General features: G+C 39.4%; 2 protein-coding genes across 29 annotated transcripts in view; both read left to right on the top strand.

The window, feature by feature from the left end:
* Window positions 1-2,522, top strand: part of LOC144016004 (UPF0606 protein KIAA1549) — a 30,874-nt gene extending 28,352 nt beyond the window's left edge. For 5 of the 6 annotated variants that reach the window (XM_077516577.1, XM_077516578.1, XM_077516581.1 and 2 more), the window contains 2 exons: window positions 744-898; window positions 1,299-2,522. In XM_077516577.1, coding sequence (XP_077372703.1) covers window positions 744-898; window positions 1,299-1,481 — 338 coding nt within the window. In that variant the 3' untranslated portion in view covers window positions 1,482-2,522. The remainder of the gene's footprint in view (window positions 1-743; window positions 899-1,298) is intronic. The other variant, XM_077516579.1, reaches the window with a different exon arrangement.
* Window positions 2,523-3,489: 967 nt separating this feature from the next.
* mical3a (microtubule associated monooxygenase, calponin and LIM domain containing 3a) overlaps window positions 3,490-20,992 on the top strand; it is a 78,213-nt gene continuing 60,710 nt past the window's right edge. For 10 of the 23 annotated variants that reach the window (XM_077516612.1, XM_077516613.1, XM_077516606.1 and 7 more), the window contains exon 1: window positions 18,586-18,916. The gene's annotated coding sequence lies outside the window, so the exon portion shown is untranslated. Of the gene's footprint in view, window positions 3,505-4,330; window positions 4,475-15,523; window positions 15,804-18,582; window positions 18,917-20,992 lie in introns of those variants that run through there. The other 13 variants (XM_077516615.1, XM_077516616.1, XM_077516617.1 and 10 more) reach the window with 7 other exon arrangements.

Below are 20,992 nucleotides of genomic sequence, written 5' to 3'. Positions count from 1 at the left end.
GAAACCTCAAACTTCCAATAAATTGAGATCTCAAGTGACCAGAGGAAAAACTAAAGAGAGGAAGGAGGGAAGGATAGATAAAGCAAAGTGAGATCAACAGACACCAGCACCAACTGATTCAAGGGGCTGTGGGAGGGAGAGGCAACTTCTGTTTGAGTTTCAGTAGATGCTGGCGCGATGGATCTGGCATGCATAAGGACCACCACCAAAGAAAGAAGCCGTCAACCGCGGTCCAGCAAAGCGAGCACTCCCCCCCCCCCCCCCCCCCCCCCGGAATCCCCAGGCCGCGGCAGCACCAAGGCCACCCCCAAGCCACCCGAGCGGACACCGGTCGGCGAGCCGACCCAGACACCCGGAACACCCCCGCCCCAGCCCCGGCCCACACCCAAGGCCGCAGAACGAGGCCCAGCGGGCCCCCACAGCGCCCCACCGGTCCCCAGCCCCCATCCCCCCACGACCCCCCCGCACCCCACCCAAACCCGCCATCCACCACGACCCAGGCCCCACCACCCCCGACCCCCAAACCCCCGAACACACCCCGACCCCCAGCACCCAACCCCCCACCCACCCATACCTCCAAAATACCAAAAGTAATGTTCTTTGACAGAGATGTTGAAAAAAATATGTTTTATGGGAGTGATAACCACCGCTGATTGAATGTCTGGTTAGAAGATATGTTTGTCCATGTGAGCAATAATCAAACCATGTTTTCTCTTTGCGTATGCGTGCGTGCGTGTGTGTAGGCGCCCACCTTCACCATCTGACACAGGTCGGCCTGTGCAACCGTATGAATGGTTACCCCCCCGGGGTCAGGGGTTATCCAGGACAAGACGGAGGAATCAGCTGGAACAACTACCACGAGGACACTTATTGCAGAGCGCTACCAGATAACCGTGCAGTGAGTACAACCACCTAAATACTTCTAAATACTTCTCTTATGTACGTTCAACGTATGAATATTGCTTTCAAACAGGGTAACCAATATTAGAAGCAGCTCTAAATATGGTGCAGTGTACTACAATAATACATTTTGAATGTACATCATATGAGGGTGAAGATTATGTTTTGATCATTTTGGTTATTTGGCAGGTTTTTTGGACCAGATAGCAGTTATATACCACAAACTAATTTTGCAACATTACCCTTAAAATTATGTAATAGGCTCTAGATGATTTGATTCTGTGAAAATCGGCAAAGACTTTCTGTCAACTCCAGTATATTCATTGCATGACAAATCATGGCCTTATCCGCCACTTCCTGTCTGGTCCTGACTTCCTCCTCGTTCGTCTTTATCCCAGATGGCCAGAAGTGGCCTGAGGGAGCCGTCAGCTCCCCCCGCCCGCTTGGACGCCGGGGGAGCCTACCTGTCAGCCCCGCTCTCACTGGATACCACCCCTCCCACCCAGTCGTCCGCCTCCTTGATCAAGGCCATCCGTGAGGAACTTTTGCGCCTGTCGCAGAAACAGAATTACCACAGCTGAGGTAGTAGCTCCCCCCGCTCCGCCCCACACCTGCTGATGTGACCATGCTTCCTGTGGAAGCCCACCAAGAAGCAAAGCAGAGAGATAGTCCTGCTAGACGTCAATATTAAGGTGGCTAATTCATGTTTCTGGATGCCCTTTTGGAGATTCATAATCTGCCATGAGTGTTTTGAGAATGCAACAACTGCCAGTATGTCACTATGGGACAATGATATTATATGAACAACAGTATGAGGTCCAGGATTCACATCTATGTGAGATTTATTCAGTATTCGGTGTGGTGGTTGTCATGCAAGCATTATTGAAAGAATTTGTTAACCTCCAACCTATCTGAGCCATGCTTTGCCTTCACACATTGGAGACATTCATCGAGGTTCACAGCCAGCGAATCATGTACAGACTCAACAGTGTACAATACACAACTCTCAACCCATTATGCTACCTACTTCTTAGCTTAGCTAGCACAGAGTAAGTCAGAGCAGTTACTTCTGGACCTTTTTGGACTATTTTCATTCAAGTCCTTCAGGTTTTGTACTTTTTCGTAATGTTTAGAGATGTGAAGCTTTGAAATGCCTTGAAATTATCCATTTTCAAACAATATATACTTGGAAAACACGTCATATTGTATGTGCTCAGTGCTTGGCGTGTGTTGCTGCACTGAATGCAGACTCGACTACTTGGTAGCACTCAGGTCTGGTGGATTTGTTTTAAAAAAAAAAAAAAAAAAAAAAAAAAAAGGTTGATGAGGGTGATGAAGGATTAACCAACCTGAATTGCGATTGTTAAATCATCATCTCTGTTTCATGCAGTATTTGAATTGTATGTTTGTTTGTTTTAAATGCCTTTTAAACACAGGGTACTGTATTTATAATTCATGTCATGCTTATGTGCTTTTAAGGTTTTTTTTGGTTTGTTTTTATAATTGACCTTGCCTTGTTTTGTGCACCAAAAAAGATTGGAATACTGATTTCTTTCCCTTATATGTCAAAATTATGTGGGGCCTGATGTTATGTTCTATTTAAATAAAGCAAAACCGATAAATATTTGTTGTGTAATCGAGGTTTAGAATTACTGTTGTATGTAATGTGGCAGATTACAACAGAGCTCAAATTCTGGCTGCGGGTTGAGCTTGTATAATTATGCTTATTCATTAGCTATATTATTAAAGCATGCTCCACACATACCAACTTTTAACATCTTAACTGATTTTTAACATGTGAGAGACCCCACACCAAGGGGAAAAAATGATGTGTTGTTACTGCTCTTTAAACGTTATATGGTGTACTCAACATACCAACAAGGCACACTACACACTTTGGTCAGATTTTACCTATTTACATTTGACCCATAAAATCGCCCGAAGTGTCATTGTTTTTTTCATCATAAAAATGAATAGGGAGGTGAGGGGAGAAGAATTCAAGAAAGGATTTATAGTTCATAATTTGAGTTTGACGATTATTATGATATTTTTGGCCCATGTCAAAATTAACCTAGAAAATACTTTCAGGGCTACCACATAATGATTTGCTTTCGCAAATGCAGAACAAAAGCCACGATCGTGGGCCAATCGTTTTTGATTAGTAGAACACTTGAGTCAGGTCAGCGTTTGACATCTATTTTCAGTAACTCGTGCTCTGTCTCCATCTGCTGTCTTTTTTTTATAACAGCAGATCTTTTTTTTTTTTTCACGTATTTGACAAGTATACTTCACATACGGTTCTACAGCACCATCGGTTCTTTGCTGTCTATGCATGATTCTCGAAATACCAAATTTAAACAAAAAAAATAAATAAATGCTTTTCATGCTGTGCTTTGCGCCGCTTATCCACGAGAAACAAAATGTCAGATATTTGGGCTGGTTAACGTTACAAAGAAATAATGACGTCATTTACTGCCACTTGCTGTAATTACCACAAATGTCCACACCGGGGCAGCAAATCCTAAGAAGAGTGACTGTTCCTTTTCTCCGTTTCTCTTATGTAATATTAGTCAAGGACGTCACAGACACAGTTGATCGATTGTGGTAATTTTCTTTTTCTTTTTTCTACGTATACGTGTCATTAAATGAAACTATTTATTTGATAGTCTGTATATGTGTGAGCTCATGTTCAACTGCATGTTCTCTGCATGAATTGAGTTGTTGTAGCCATCTCATCCCATCAGACGCTTCTTCCCTGTAATCCCATTAGAGGATCTATAAATCCACTGAGTGATGCAGCTAAACACTGCAAATCCCAGCGAACTGCACACTGCAGGAGGGAACGCCGTGAACATCTTGCTCTGATTTCACGACGTGCACTTCAAGTCGTGGAAAGCACAATTATATTTTAAAATCATATTTGCATCTGCGACTGCCTGTCTAGTGTCTGCCCCCTCTCCTTTTCTAAGCTATTTCACCCCGGCCTGTCTCCCTATAAGTGTCAGACTGGGCCCAGCCAAAAGGGATTAACTACGTTGTTGATACTAAAAAAGCTACATACGCTCTAAAAATTATTTATTGTTGTGTTTTATAGTTGATAATATATAAACACAACCAACAATTATTTTGATTTACAACTCTTTAAATTATAAACAATCTTATTTATGACATGCATGTGTGCATGTAGTAGATGCATTTTTTTAAAATACTTTTTGGGGGGGTGGACTGACTCAACTCGAAACCAAGCACCCCATGACCCCTTGGTTAATCCTGTCTGTGGTCTCCAGTCCTCTCTCACACAAAACACACACCTAGGAGTTAATCTGGATCATGATGGTCATTACCGCCTGGGTGGCCAGCCAATGGGGGGCGTGGATAGAGTGGAGGACCTACAGGACGGTAGTGGTTGTCCATTGTGGGAAGGAGGAGTCGAATAAGCACTTGCAGCCACTGACCTTGGAGCAGGAAGCTTGGGGAGGGAGTGAGGGAGGAAGGAATTTGCATGGTGTGAAGAGCTGCAGAGAGTTCAGCAGCTCTTGCTTTTGTCAACAGAAAGGCACCAATCAGCATTGTAGTAAGTAGAGATTCACCCTGTATGTGTCTGTGTGTCAATTACATATCTCAGGAATTTATCATGGATTCTGAAGCAGAGTAAACAGGAATGGGAGGTCCGAACGTGTATGTTTTCTTTCTTAATATGTAGTATGACATTCTGCTCTGTGTTTATTTGTCGTGACGAGAACCCGAAACACTTTTATTTTAATGACTGCGCATGATGGACTGCTGATAGTTCCAGCGGCCATCTTGTATACTATTTTATCATTATATTATTGTCGACAGCTGCGTTTAGCCTCCGGTTTTTGTGCTGATGAGTCAAAGAAGCCACTGCAGCATCTTCAGCCACACTCAGCAGTATCCAGCTGTGGGCCGGCTGCCATTGGATGGAGTCACTGGCTCCACTTTTAGAACTGGAGAAGATGCTCTTCTGGGAAAGCACATCCCGACACTCATCTTGTTCTTGCCATCACCCGTTATGTCAGCCAGAGGTTATCAATGCGCCACACCTCTAGAAAGTGGATCACTTGCCTTACAGCAGTCAATATGGGTCCTGTTACATCTTAGTCGTGGTGTGATTCTGACTGTGAATGGTCTTTCTATAGATGTGCCCTGCTGTTCCTGGTTGGGACCAGTCCAGGGTGATATTATCAGCTAGGTCTTAACTCCCCGCGACTGCACAGGATATGATGGTATGTAAAATGGTGGATGGGAGTAAACTTCCACTCAGTCAGCAAAGGTACTATCCAATTTATTCCGTTTGTGTTTAGGTGAGAACGCTGTCTGAAATAATAGCGCTTTCTTGACATCTTGGAGCCAAAGAAGTATTTTAAAGTGTGTGGAGCTACCTTCATTTGGTCAACATTGACTCCTTTCTATTGGAGAGTAGTGCTTGGGGCATCCACTGGATAAGCAGTTTTAAACTTTTTTTTGTTTTGCTTTGTTGATGCTATTTGTGGCAGGGGTCATTCCCGAATACTACTCTTTCTTTGTATTTTCTGTCAGTCTGGCTGTCTTCTGGCACCCCATGCCGCACCCACCTTGGTACTATGGCAGACATCTGTTCTGGGCATATGTCTGTGGAGATGCAATTATTAGAGCAGTAAATAAACACAAATGCAATTTTTCTCCCAAACAATAGGTTAATATGCTAAAACTCCATATGTGCGACTTAATTCAGCCTCGCTTGCATTTACACAAGACCAAAAGCAATGCATCATATCACACAATTGTCACTCTTCTCTTCTTGTGTACACTTGCCATCCTCAAGGTCACGGTGCAAGTCATCTCCATCCCTCCTCCCCTCCCCACACTTTGTGTCAGGGGGCACAGTGTGAGATTGTACTTGGCTCTGCTGAGTAGGAGGCCAAGCTCATGTGATGTTGGAGTGAGAGAAGGGGAGGGGGATGAATAGCTGTCATTCACAACAGAGGGCCCGGTTGCTGGGCAGCTGCCCTCTGCTCTGACTACACTCGGTGACTTCTGACTGTCAGCTGCCGTCAGCCTTCTTCTTGCCTTCCTCTCAGAGAGCCAATCAACATGTCTTCTCAAACATGTCTCACTACTCTCAGTGACAAAATAGGGCTCATATATGACCTATGTACAATGGCACTTTGGTCAGTTAATTATTATTATTATTATTATTATTATTATTATTATTATTATTATTATTATTATTATTATTATTATTGTAAAATGAGGGTTCGTTGGTGGTTAATGGAACACTTTATAAAATGAGAAAGCAGGATGGAGACGGATTTCTTCTGGAACATCGCTGTTTACTCGTCACACACGCAGCGACAGCACTAAACAACAGCGACAACACTTCCTGATCAGCTGACCAACACTAACCAATCGGGAGCTTACAAACTGCAGCTTCAACACGTCAATTTAGCTACTTATATAAAAGAAATACAAAAAGTATAAACGTGTAAATAATAATTGTAGAAACATAAATGTATAAGTAAATGTAGATTTAAAGAAATTAACTTAAATCTTACTCATTTGTGAACCTTACATTCTTCTTCTTCTTCTTCTTCTTCTTCTTCTTCTTCTTCTTCTTCTTCTTATTATTATTATTATTATTATTATTATTATTATTATTAATTCAGATGCATTTCTATTAATGTACCTTGTTTTCTGTGGAAAATATAATTGGGTATATTTCAATATGCCACAAGAGAGCTTTTCATGCTTCTGCAACAATGGCATTTTTTTTTGTGATATTATGTTCTACTTGAATTCCTTATTCTAACAAAATTGAGTAAACACAATGGTAATTCACAGATGAAATAATTGCTCGAATAAACCACGTACACATCATTATCAAAACTACAGAATGTATGGTACAGTATAACACTGCTCATTGTTTTGTGGTCCACTGTGCACACTGTTACCAATGTCATCAACATTGTGCTCAGTCCCAGCACGTTGCACTTCTGCTTGTGTCCATTTGTGTAAAAGTCATAATCGTATATGGGGCAGTAACAGGATACACCAGCTCCAAAAGAAAGAAAGAGAACCACTTGGTCAGAAATGTCAAATGAATAAATAATACCAAATCCGCTGGCTCATCCCACTGAGTTCAACTCACAGAAATTTGTTGTTGGCTTTGTGTTATAATCGCCATGGCACCATCATACCAAACCTGACATTGACAGATGTTGACAATAATCAGCTTGGTCTGACAACCTTAAATTGAAAATAATAATAATAATAAAAAAATCTAATAATCCTCAAATGATTGAACTTGCCTTCTGGTTAAAAGAAGAAAAAAAAAATCACACATTTATGCATTGACATAATTGAGAAATGATCCCATTGTCTGTTTCTGTAGACTGCTCTACAGTTAGTTACTTCTTTTCAATACCAGCCGATTAGCTGGTGTGTCTTTTCCTTTAGCATCTTATCAGTGCTAATAAAGATGAACTGATATACTGTATAACCGTGTGGTGATGCATAATTTAATTGAATAGAGGATTACTTACGGAAATACAGTCTATCAGGAGGAGAGTTCCTGCTGAGCACTCACTCGTCACCAAATGGACAGACAAAGCCAAACACCAGCCGCCCCACAGCTGGAGAGAAGAGGAATCATGTTCTGAACATTTTCATAACGCACACCCCTTTACTTTCTTGAACCCCTTCAGCGATGGACAACACATCTCTTTTTTTATTGTGGGAATCTCCTTTGCTCTGTTATGTTGAAATCTTGGCTGGACATCCGGGACGTGGTCGGATTTGTTTTCCTTTCTTCCTCAGCAATCCGCTGATCACCGTGTCCTACATTTCAAAGTTACATTGCATCAGTGATAGCAGCCTGCAGCAGACGTTGTGGAGCCACATTTTAGAGGAAAATAAGCTGACGTCCACAGTCCACTGTCATCCGTTTAATCACACCCCACTTATATCCTTACTCACCCAACTTGCTCCACACCCACAGCGAATGATAAATGCCTGCCGACACCAACGATGGTGTCATTCCTTTGGTTCACATCCAGACACGTGCACTTGTAACTTCTGCTTGTGGCAATACAATTATGGTTATTTTCAAGAAATTTGGCATGGCATTGTGCACTGAGCAAGACTGACTCAATATCACACAAACCACAGTAGGTGACCAAAAGGGCACGATAGGCACACGTGCAGTCGGGTTTTTCTGATTGTCACTTCTACATATGTGAAAGTGGGAATGGAAGGACAGAGTTCCAACACAAATGCTAATGACAAATGACAATGGGTGGGGTATAACTTCATTGTGGGGTTTAGGGTAATTTGTAGTGTAGTAGTTCAAGTTCACATAGCATTGCATAGCATAGAACTGCTAGCAGCTAGCATGGTATCAAATCCCGTGTTGTTCACATTCACATTGCCACCAGGCAAGTGCTAGTAGAGAGAATGTAGTAGTTGAATGGATGAAACATTTGCGGTCGTTGGTGTTCTTGTTGCTTTTATTGCGGAAGTTTAGTAGGTTATTGCATTTGTTTGGAACATCGACTGAATTTGTCGTGCTTGAATCATTTTCCTCTGGTAAACCTATTTACAGCATTAATGCTTCCATTTTCTATCACGATTCATAGGTCACGATTCGATTCGATACCGATTAATCCCGATATGAATTTACAAGTCGATTGTTGCGATTTTTTTTTTACTCAAATTTAGAAAGTACCATTCAGTAAACTTGTACATGTACACTGTAAGATTTGTATTAAAATCTATTATTTATTGAACTGAAACTTCAGTCTTATAACTGTAAGCTACTGTATTTAACAAACAGGTTGTAAAAAATTTTCTTGTTTGAACAGCATTGAAATAAAGTATTAAGGCTCAATGTTCAATTAATATAACATACTTGCATGCTTAAGGTGTGAAATTTAGACGTTTTGTTGAATATTTTTCCATCAAAAATGGATGTTAAAAAATCGATTCGGCTGCCTATTGAATCGATTCGAGAATTGCCTGCTCTAGTATCGCGAAATATTGCCGAATCGATTTTTTTTTTTACACCCCTACAAGTCATCATACTTAAAAAAAAAAAAAAAAGATACTGATGCTGATTTACATTTTTTTACCCCATGACAATAACTGACCATTTTAGCGATTTAAATTTGTATTGTTTGATAAAATATTAGTGACAGCAAATTGCATTACTTCATTTGTATGAAGGATGTGTAAAAACTTAAAAGAGTAAACTTTAGAAGACACACTTTCAAAGGCTACTTTCAAAACAATGAAATGAGAGAAGTGGTAATAATTCATACTCAAATAAATAGTTTACATAAATAGGGATCATGACATTTTGTCAAATGAACCATGCATTTGGTGACTGGGATTATTCAAACTTGATAACTTGCTTGGATATATTCCATCTTGTCTCGGCTGGCGCTATCATGCTCTGAGTTTTTGAATGGTTGTGGGCGTGTAGTAGGCCGCTCGGAGGCCATTTACAAACGCACCATTAGTACTGATACTTTATGAGTGTAGTCAATAATATTGATACCACATAGTAAGTATCATGATACCACTGAATCAATACCCCCATTATTAGTTATTGGTGAACTTCAGTCTTGCTAGTCTTTGTATCTTGAAATACTTGCATGTCAATCAGAGGGCACATACTGTATGGATAAGCCAACATTCACACTCACATCTTATGGACCCCATACAAGAATGGAGGTGAACAAACTCCAAACACCATTTCTTATGGACCCTCCTGCTAGCTAAGCATGCAGAAAAAAGCTACTAGTGTGTGCCATATGCTAAGCCTCTGGGTCAGTTGAGGTGTTCTCACCAAACATTTTCACAGCACGTTTCTCATAAAAACCTGGGTGGGTAGCATCGATTTGGTAGTGGTGCTGCAAATCCAAGTATTACCTCATAGTTCAATGGATCAGGGGCTCATCAGGAAAAGAAGCAAAGCAGACATGACGTACACCATACAAGGCCTCTTCACTTCACTTTGGTCATTCTTCCATACTGGAATAATTGAAATAGCTTAACTCTGATGTGATTTTCTCTCCTTGTACTGTAAATGAATGGCTACATTCTTGGTTGGTCTGTTTCTTATTCAACACTGCGTGATGATTTAAACACTTTCATCATAACAATGTGTTCTTTTGCTTTAAATCAAGATGAAATATTCTGAAATTCAAACACATGATTTTCGGCAAAGATGTACAATAGCTGCATCTTCATACTAAACATATTTTACTCCCACTGCGCATATATCTTGTGTGCCTGTTTGATTCACATCTTGGCATAGAGCATGTCGTTAAGTCTTCCAGCAACTTGAGCGTCACTGTGCGCTAAAACATAGCACTGGACTCTGGGAATACCCAACCCTTGTCTACTATGCGCCCCATGGCATCCAATCAGCTCCTTACCTCCTTGTGTCTTGCATTCATGCACTCTAGCTCCCTATAATTCATTTTAATCAAATTCAAGTTTGCTGCTAGGTCGATTTGTGAACTGAAGTACAAGAAGCCATGCACGTTCCTTTCTTTATAATTAAGCCTGCTCACTTGTGATGAGTGTGATGAAAAACACATTTTCAAGGACATATAAAATAGGCCAAAGAAGGATACATCTAGATTAGTTCTCTCTTAAAATAAATAATGTGTATATTTTAATTTAGTATGATTTTAATGTCATCCTGACAATCAATTCAAACATTCATGTTCGGAAAGGTATGTGACTTTAGAGGACTTTTTGTATGTGTGGCTATTTCTTCTTCACCTCCCCCCTCAAACATCAGAAAAGACTTGGGCATAAATGTACCATAAATACAAATACACAAAGACCAGAATGCGTGTGTTCAGGATGAGCTTTGATTGCCGTAGCGGCCCTGCCATTCATTACAAGAGCTCTTTGTGCCAGCCAAAGATCTCATGTCACAATATTTAAACAGCTGCACATGATAGTCGTGTGTTTTGTCAGCGCTACCAAGGTTGGAGATCTTGATAGGATATTGTGTGTATCTGGGGCAAAGCTAAGTCCTTGAGAGAGATGAATTAAACAACGTGTCTTTTGCTTTGTGTTCTTTGAAGTTTGAAATGTTCACGCTAACCTACATGATTTATCTTGGAAAAAGCATGTAGCCTAACACCACCATGTGTGTTGCTGTCAAGGTACTTGAACATTGAGCTCAGTTTAATTTCAAAGCAGCCAACAGAAGCAAAGAATGAAGATGATGAATTCAGATGTCACCTTCAGTTCTTCCTAATTGCCGTAAAGACAGGTGTGTAATTACACACTGACTATACACTATAAATCTGACTTATAAGTCAGATTTATCATATGTTCTTAAATGCACATTAAATAATTCAGATTTAGCATAGATATTTATTGCACTATAAAATAATACTAGCTTCAGTACATGCCAAATTAGGCTATATGCTAATGTTGCTAATTTGGTTTGAAGTCATCACATTCACAGGGCACATGGTTTTTAGCATTGATGAGTTAGCATTGGTATCATTAGCATGTTAAAGTTATTGCTAAACTAATGGCAAGGGCAGAAGTCCTCTCTAAGAGCCGCATCCTGCTCTCTGGCTACCTGTTGACAATTCCGAGTTTACGTCAAAATGGTAGTCTCTGTGAAATGTGTGTCTCCGTCCGTTGAAAAGTATTCGACTTTGGATCCGTTGTAATTTGATTTGTGAGGATTAGATTGATTTCAAAATGTGATGAAATGTCATTTGACTCATGCTATAACAATCTGCCTGGTTTTGGCTATGCTAGTCACAGGAAAAAGCATGCAACACATCGTTTGTTTTCACCTTGTAAGGGAATAATTTGCATTGTGTTGCATTGCGGAAATATCAGAAGTGCATGGATGCTCGGGATTGTCGATTTGTGGCCCGGGAACAGTTACGGCTTTTACTAATATCAGACAAGATCAGTATTCACAGAGAGTAGTATGGCCATCTGCCACACTTCACATCACAGAGCGTAGTGCACAGCCCCCTTGTGTGTTGGTGACACACAAGATGGCATCACGGCAGGCGCGCCCAAACTGAAAAAAAAGTTTTGCTTTGCTCGTGCTTTGGTTGGGTCAGCTCATGTAGACTTATCTCCATGCCAACAATACACACATAAACAGTCTGTATAGGTCCCCATACCCAGTTAATTCAATGTGAAATATGTTCATCTTTATAATTAGGGCAAGCTTTTCTTAAACATGAAACATGACTGACATGGATTTCTCAGATTCGCTGCTGACTTGATATGCGGGTAAAACTGATTGGCTTCTGACCAGGTAAAGAGATTAAAGATTCCTGACATCACATAGCTTCTAACATCACATAGCTTCTGATCAGTTGAAACTAGTTGCTGGTTACATGCTGTTACATTACATCAGTTCAAATCAGACACTTGCCCCAAACAAAACACAGTCATGAACTTGCCCCTTGCCGCAAACAAAACACAGTCATGACAGCACGGAATACCCGGTTGTTGTTCTTGTCAGCCATCATAAACCAAGGACGCATCGGTTGGCTATACTTGTGAAGCTTGGCTATGAAAATATCGCAAGATGCATTTTGTGCTGCTATCACAAAATACATCAGAGTTTTGATGAGTACACAACCGTTCCAATTTACAAAGAGACTTGAGTTCTTAGGGAAAATGCTCTCTCATCCTAGGAAGACCGTACGCTGCCTCTTTTTCTTTTTTTTTTCTTTTTGGAAAGGTTGGCCAGCGTCCTAATAGTTGAAGGATGCAGAAAATGGAACTTCAGTGTGGCCGCACCCTGACCACTGTTACTGTTTCAGTCCTCCTACAGTCAGCCTCAGGTCTTCTAAACACATGCAGATAAATTTAGCTAGCCAGGCTGCAGATACAGTAATACCTCCAGCAATGGTGAAATATTCTCTGCTTTTCCGTCCATCCTCCCTGTCATGGCCTCTCCTACACAGTGACTTTTGTCAGCTACTAATATATTCCCTCCTCCTCCAATGATCTACTTACTAAAACTAATTTGGTTGATGTTTTCATTTGTGTTTAATTTGTGTTACCTAAAGTATTACATTGTTATTCTGATAGTAGGGAGGCATTTCATACTTTTTCTTAAAGTCTTCAAAAATACCTTCTGCCATTTTTTTCTGCAATATATGTTGTATGTAGTAAGTTTTTATTGGCCACAATATGAGGTTGCTCACTGGTAAAAGCAATTCTGGAGTGGTATGTAAAATAACTGGATGTGTTTTGTAAACAGTGAGACGTCAGGGCCCAATTTTTTGTGAAAGTCTAGCACAAAGTGCAGTCAAACGGAGCTGAGCATCTATGTACTAAAATTGCATTACACCACCTGCACCTCAACTTTGATATGCTTTTAGATGGTCTAATTGATAGTCTACTTCGTGTCACCAAACAGTCAGTTGTTTCCTCCCAGTACTGAAGATCTGCATCCGTCAGTCAAAATGTAACATTATTGTTAGTATTGCTCTTGGATTAAAAGGATGTAGTAGAATTGTTGAGCCAATGTTTTTGGTGCAGTAATGCAAACTGACACCAGGGCTGCTGCAGTTGTTGTCCTGCACCGCTCTCTGATACTCCGCTGCGGCACACTGGCCCATCAAAGCTCATGATGGGCATCCATGAACATGATGAGATCACTAATGCACACCACTCTACTCATCTGTCATTTCCTCAAGGTTGTGGTGCCTGATGGAAGTAAAAAGCCAATGTTCTCTGATGTGACCTTCAGTACATCACTAAGTGTGGCGTGGGCAGTTCGGTAATGCTGAGTAGAGCTCGTCACTGGAGTGTAGTTTGACATGTTTTCATCATAACTAAGGCCTTACTGAATTAAATTATGCATTATATATACGTGGCTGGCAGTTGTTCACATAATGGGTGACCTAAAAGGTGAGACTGCCGTTTTCTAACTCCTATTATGATTAATGCAGATTTATTTTTTTCGCTCCTCCCTCTACCCCCTCGAGTCTTTGACCAAAGCCACTCCATTTACACATTGATGGCAAGCTACAGCATGCAACCAACCAGAGCACATCATATTCTAATTAAGGAGAACAGTGTTCCACTTCAGAGAAAAGCTGTTTTCCATATCAAATAAGAATGAGAAATCTCTCTGTGTCATCTTTGGACCAACAAGAATAGCTTGGAAAGGGCATCCTGGGCATTTCCGACCCAAATTATCTATGATGAAAAGATGCCAAAGATTAGGACCATTAAAATCTCAGTCCAGCAAAAAAATCTGATGATATTGGACAATTTTTTTCCTGTTAACATGAGTTAATTAATTAATTAACTGAATCTTCAGTTTTTACGAAAATAGCTTTTGAGAGAGCATAGTATGTTTTATTGATGTAAGTACTCAGTCATAGCAATAGAGTACGGTTGCATAATTTATAGCACTGGCTTGAGCTATTATCATCTCTGAGGTATTGGTAAAACCTTTGAACAGTCTATTGATTTGAAGTGTTTTTTTTTGTTTTTTTTGCATAATCACATTTGGGAATTTGTCCAAAGCATTGATTTTTATGAACTTAAAGTGTATAATAGGAATGCAAACAGGTCAGGTGGTAATTAACAAGACAGGGTGGAAAAAACCTGCAATTGTACACACATGAAGACAACTGGACTCTCCAAGCCTAAAATAACTTAAGGCCATGATTACTCATGTATTTGCTTGGAATGTGCTGAGGCCGACAAAAATGTCTTTCCCTCAAATGGCACGCAAAATGCGACACTTGTCTTTCTCAGAAGACTTTTTTAGCAATGTGGAGAGAACATTTTTGTTCACTCACACGTAGAGTGCTACTGTTATTGCTGCCAATATTCTACAGCATTCCATGCATTCATTTGCATTCTCAGTTTGGAATGCTTTCATGCAGTTGAAGACCGCTGCAAATATCAGTCACAATAATAAATGTTTCATCTCTGATAGTCAATATTAATATTTGTAAAGATTAATTTGATTGATTTTTTATTTTTTTTTGTTTCATTGTGCCGCCCTTGTTCAGTGTTGCATCTTTTGACAAAGTTTTGTAGGAATTCATTACATTGTTTTTGCTTAATCGTGCATACAAACCAAGAATTGCACACAACAGATACTGTATGTTATACCAACTATGCTTCAGTACAAGGAAACATATTGGTAAATCTATACATCTCTTTGTGTTGCTCAAGACTGTGCTTAGCTGTGACTTTACCAAAAATCAACAGTCTTAAAAAAAAGAAAAAAAAAATCCAGTTAAAAATGCATACCGGTAGTGTGTGCAGCACTATTAATAGTTCTCAGTTGCCATTCTGGATGATGACTAAATTGTGGCTGGTTGAACCTCACATGAGTGCTTACGTATATATGTGTTGTAGTAGTCAAGTTATAGCAGTTTGTAGCTATTCATGAGTTGAGAGCAAAGAGCACACGTGACACATGAGATGAGCTATTAGAGGTGACTCACAACAGTCAGGATGCCACAAAGTCAGTCAGTCAGTCAAATGGAATCATCCCTGATCATCCAGTAACTCCACAACCCCACCCTTAGAATAAAAAAAAAAAAAAAAATCACAAAAACACCTATTGTGTCTGTGTTCTTTTCGGCAGGCCAAGGAGGATCCCTCCCATATGTGAACTGGTGGGCGTGTGACATCACCACCCCCTTCCTCTCCTTGCCTCTATGTGCGCCCTGCGTGTGACCAATCAGCATACAGGGATATCCAGTCACGTGTTTTTCACCTCGGTAACCATGACAACGAGCACTGGTCCAAGCAGCATCTTGCAGTGGTGAAAAAGAGGAAGAGATCAAAAGAAAAGGGGAAAGGGATGAAAATAGAAAGAGGATCAAATCCAAGATGGAATATTTTTAGGGCTACTCTTCAGAACAGTAAGTACTTGGTTTTATTCCTCACTCTCATCTGAAAATGTCGACTGAGCCCCAGACAGTGGCCATTATCATGTGTGTTTGGTAACGTGACCTGACAGATGCCGGTGAAGATTTCCCGAATGACATCACGTTGAGTCCTTTGTTGTGTGTTCAGCCGGCCTCACCTTGCCTAGACAGGCTTTTGTCTGCATGCCTCATTCACTCGCCACAGATCATCAGTGAATGGCTGAAGACAAACAATGACAGGCATGGTGGAAAGCTGGTTGTTTTTAGTGCAATTAGGGTTGCTTTCATAATGTGGCTCTTGTATTGTGAAGTCCTCACAATCGATTCCAATTCTGATTTGAAAAAAAACAACTATTTGTCCTATCTTTGATAAAACAATATGTACCTGCAAATGTTTTTCTACTTTAGTCATTTTAATGATGTGTTAATATTCAGTCTAAAAATAACACCTGTTATATAGTGAAAAAGAGAGGGATGATTATTTACTTTGCAAATCAAATTATAAATCTGGTGCTTGTGCCCTTAAAATTTTAGATTAGCGTCCATTGTGCTCCTAGCCATCTTGGATCGCTAGAAAATACTAATACTTAATAATAAAAAATAAAATAATAAAACAGCTGTTTATTCATTTTGGGAGTGAATAATCTATTAATAAAGTTTGACTGACCTATCTGACTGTTTTGTTGACATTCCCTTTAGCGCAGCACCATCTAATGGATGCATAATGTAACCCCAGCCTCTACTGTAGCGCCTTATATATGGAAAAAGTTTTAAAATATGTCATTCATTGAAGGTGCGCCTTATAATGCGGTGCGTCTTATAATGCGGAAAATAGTACTTTTTAATAGACTCTTGCATAATATGGGGAACAATTTAGGATTTTTTTTTTCTTTTTGCAAAAAATCTATATTAATAATTGGAAATTACGTTATACTACAAAGTATTTGACAAAGGTCACAATATTGAACAGAGCGTGTGTAAAATGAGTCAAATCAACATATGAGACTACATATTAATATGTAGTTGGGGCATGCATTTATTGACAGGTCTTGTCAACAAATACGTAAGTTTCACTGCTATTATGCAAATCTAGATTATTATTATTATTAAGTTTATTGTTAGATTTTATTATCAATCCATCCATTTCATTTGGGTGAAAGGCAGAGAAAAAAAAATATCATGATTTACAGCTGAATAGGAATCCTTGCAACAGGAAACCACCCACTAGTATTCCATACTGCAGCATTAACTTCCCTTTTAAAACTCTCCTTTCACATTTCCCCCTGGGATTTGTTTAATTAGCACATCTAAATAGAGCATCAACATGAGAACCTCTCTTACAAAATGTCCTTGAGGGTGTGGAATGATTAAGCTTGACGTACAAGAGCATCTCAAGAAATTAGAACATTATAGATCATTTCAAAAGGTCATATAAAGTATTGAATAAATTCATTAAAAAAAAATCTTAGGCCATCTCTAGTTTATCTGGTTACTATTATTGGTATAATCATAATAATACTGAATTGCCAGTTCATCCCTGCCCACATCCTCCATTGTGTGACGTCCCTGAGTGAGGCCGCGCCACATGAACCTCTGTGCCATTGACCTTTTCATCGGAAGCAGTCAGTACATTTATAAAGATCATCTTTATAGCTTTAAAATGTCATATGAATTTACCGGTTGGATTTCTGTGCTACTGATGGGTTCAGTATTTGCTCCACAGTATGAGTGCAGGTCTTGGCATTGTTGATATTAGAGCAGGACAAATTGAATCAGGGATGCATAGTTCAGTTTGTGGAAAGCTGACTCATGTTACTGTTTTCTGTGCTATGCATTGCTATTTAAAAGCAATTGTTTGAAAGTTGCAATTTTCCTAGCTTGTAATCTCCAGTGGGCTTTTTTTTTTTTCCACTTTGGTAACTGCAGCTCTTCACCCACTACCGATTTAGCATTGTTAGAAAACCATCATATGGCCTTTGGACCTCTACCCAAGAATCAGTAAGGAGGAATGTACATTTTAAAGTGCATATAGACACACACTGTCTCTAATATAGAGCCCTTACTCCATTTTGTGAATGTGACTAGTTAGAAACTATTGAAAGACCAAAGCATTGTTAAACTAATCTAGTTTGTCTGTGACAAAATAAACAAAAATGCTTAATTCAATTCTTTTTATGTTGAGTTCCAGTCCTATTTATAAAAGTAATAAATTCCGCAGTTTAAAAGGGAAATATCATTTCATCCTTTTTTACAGCAATCATTCAAATTATTGGAAATTCAAAAATATCAGCCCTCGACAATCATTGCAGCAGTGCATTGCATTGAAAAATAATAATACATTCCCATCATTCCATCTTTTATATCACTTATCCTTTAGGATTGCAAGTATACAGCCAATGGCAATATTATTATAAAAATTACAATAACAGTAGCCTATGCTACTTCTATTATGTAATTATTATTATTTTTAGTCTCTTCGTATTCTTTTTCTAAAATGTCTGACTCTGTATACACAATTCTCTCTCTCCATTTATGATTATTATATGTAATGTAATGATGGCTGGCAGCAAGTATTTCTTCAAGCGCCACTTTTTCCTCGGTCTATTTCTTCAATATTTATTTTTTTGCAATTACTTCAATACGTCACCCTGACGCTGAGCAGTGTTTGCGTCATGTTGTAATAGACCAATCGGATTAGACGGTGTTAAAACGTGTTGGTTTCCTCCAGTGGAAGAAGGGGTTTGGGATTGTGTTGTACCTTTAAAATTGCAAGTGAACAGTGCGAGCATTCCTTTCATTTCAAGGAACGTTCAACGTCAACTTTTCATCACGTTGAAGCCATGTATTCCTCAGTAGTTTGTTGACGTGCTGTTGTTTATATCTTTAATCCGTCACCCCTCCTTGTTATGATGGTTTGGACCGACCCGCCTCTGTCTGTTTCAAGTTGCGCCTGCTCCTCTGCCCCTGTTTGCCTGCGTCTCCTGGCCTCCCTCAACCTTATCCACTCACACCGAGGCTGTTTTGCGAGGGAAACTGGACGAACTAGCAAACATGGCTTCTTTGCCGCTACGCACGGTTGGATTATTATAAACACACAAGCGTTGCAGGTAAGCGCGCTGTTCCTGACATGCACGTTCGCGACATTTCTTCCTGGTTCCTTCGGAACCGCGAACTACACCTCAATGCACGTTTGCCAATGTCACGCTCTGTTTATTTCATAAACCCTACAAACAAGAACGCTGGCCCGAGATAAAGGTGTCAGCATTTAAATGGTAGATGTCGAGGATCACTAATGTGTCCAGAATGTACTGTTGGCTTTCGGTCGTTCTTAGACGGGACGGGTACAGCACAGGCTGGTTTAGCTCATGTAACACATTGGGTGGCTGTTGTTGTGTTATTCACGCAGGATCAGATCTAGTGACACATGTTCCATTTGTGAATGGGTTAATTGCCTAATTATTATTTGGTTAAAGACTTGACGCACGAGTCATTGCTGGTTTGACAATATACTGTACATAATGACGTAATTGTTTTATTTATGTTACTAGTTGTACACCACTTCTAAGCTACATCCACACCTGTACTTGGAGACATTGCTAAATTAATGTTTCTGTGTCAGACAAACCTAATAATAATGGAAAGACACTTATTGAATTTTGTTACATTCTGAAAGTTTAGCTATTAGAGGCTGTACATTAACACAACACTAACAAGTGTGATCATTTTTCCATTCTTTGGCTGTTATTTGTAGTTGTATTAAAAAACGTGTGGTTGACTAACCACACATAGGATTCAGCTCAGCTGCAGTCAAAAGTGGCACTTCAGCATCAATGGCCCATATAAGATGGATACATACTGTACATACATGTGTTAAGTCAGTCTGTTAATTGGAATGAACTAGCTTGACATACTGAACAAGGTCTTCTCATGCCTCTTTTAATTGATGGAGTTTGTTCTATTGAATAGTATAAATACATTTCGTTGTTCCTTTTGTTCTCACTCATTTCGTCAATTTATGAGATTGTAGCAGACAGTCGAACACAAGATTTTGTTGGGTAAACATTTATTTCCACATACATTATATTAGGTTACACAATCAGGATTGTTGCAGCTGATTAGAGAGTTGGGGGGAAAAAACAATATCGTATCAACGGTCCAATCAGAATATGGGGTAATATATCTATTTACTAGGGGTGTGAATTGCCTAGTACCTGACGATTCGATTCGTATCACGATTCACAGGTCACGATTCGATTTGATACCGATTAATCCCGATACGAATTTATAAGTCGATTGTTGCGATTTTTTTTCATTCAAATTTAGAAAATACTAATCAGTAAGCTTGTAGAGTGTAAGATTTATATGAAAATGTATTATTTATTTATCTGAAATTTCAGTCTTATAGAGGTTGTAATCTGTTTCATGTTTGAACAGCATTAAAATAAAATATTAAGGCTTAATGTTCCGTTCATATAACATTCTTCCATGCTCAAGGTGTGAATCCTAAAAAAAAAAAAAAAAAAAAAAAATCGATTCTGCCCTTATTGAATTGATTCGAGAATCGCGCGATGTAGTATCGCGATATATCGCCGAATCGATTTTTTTTTAACACCCCTACTATTTACACAACTTTTTACTATACAGTCTCACCCTTGCCAAAGCGAAAATCCATGTATAATTGATACTCATTGAAATGCATTGAAAAAAATACACTCTGAAGATAAAAAAAAACACACACAAAAAACACTGATAAACATTAAATATAGCATGCAGTGTTTATGTATTTACAACATCAAATTCTCTGACATTAATAAATAAATAAATAAATAAATAATGCACAAACGTCACCAGTCATTCAATTGGCCGGTGTTTTGCTAAAACAAACAAATACTATTGCTATCTTGGTTCAACAGCTGTTAACAGGTCCATGCACCTACTTGCCAGTTACATGTCTCTACTTTCTGTTCCTGCTGCCAGCTCCTTTTTGGCTTGTATTGGAAGCTGGCTGTGTTGCGTCGTCCACTCTTTATCTGCACAAGACACTGTGTGAAGCCGTTCGGTTTGGCTCCAGCAGACATTCCCCCTTATATTGGCAAACTATTGACTACGTTTCAAAGTAATCGCATCGCGAGAATAGTTCAACTCAGCGTTCGATATGTCCATACTTACATACGTAGTTCAGC

The sequence above is a fragment of the Festucalex cinctus genome, chromosome 3 (genome assembly GCF_051991245.1).
Source record: "Festucalex cinctus isolate MCC-2025b chromosome 3, RoL_Fcin_1.0, whole genome shotgun sequence".
NCBI classification, from domain to species: Eukaryota; Metazoa; Chordata; class Actinopteri; order Syngnathiformes; family Syngnathidae; genus Festucalex; species Festucalex cinctus.
This window is presented reverse-complemented; position numbering and strand designations above follow the sequence as displayed.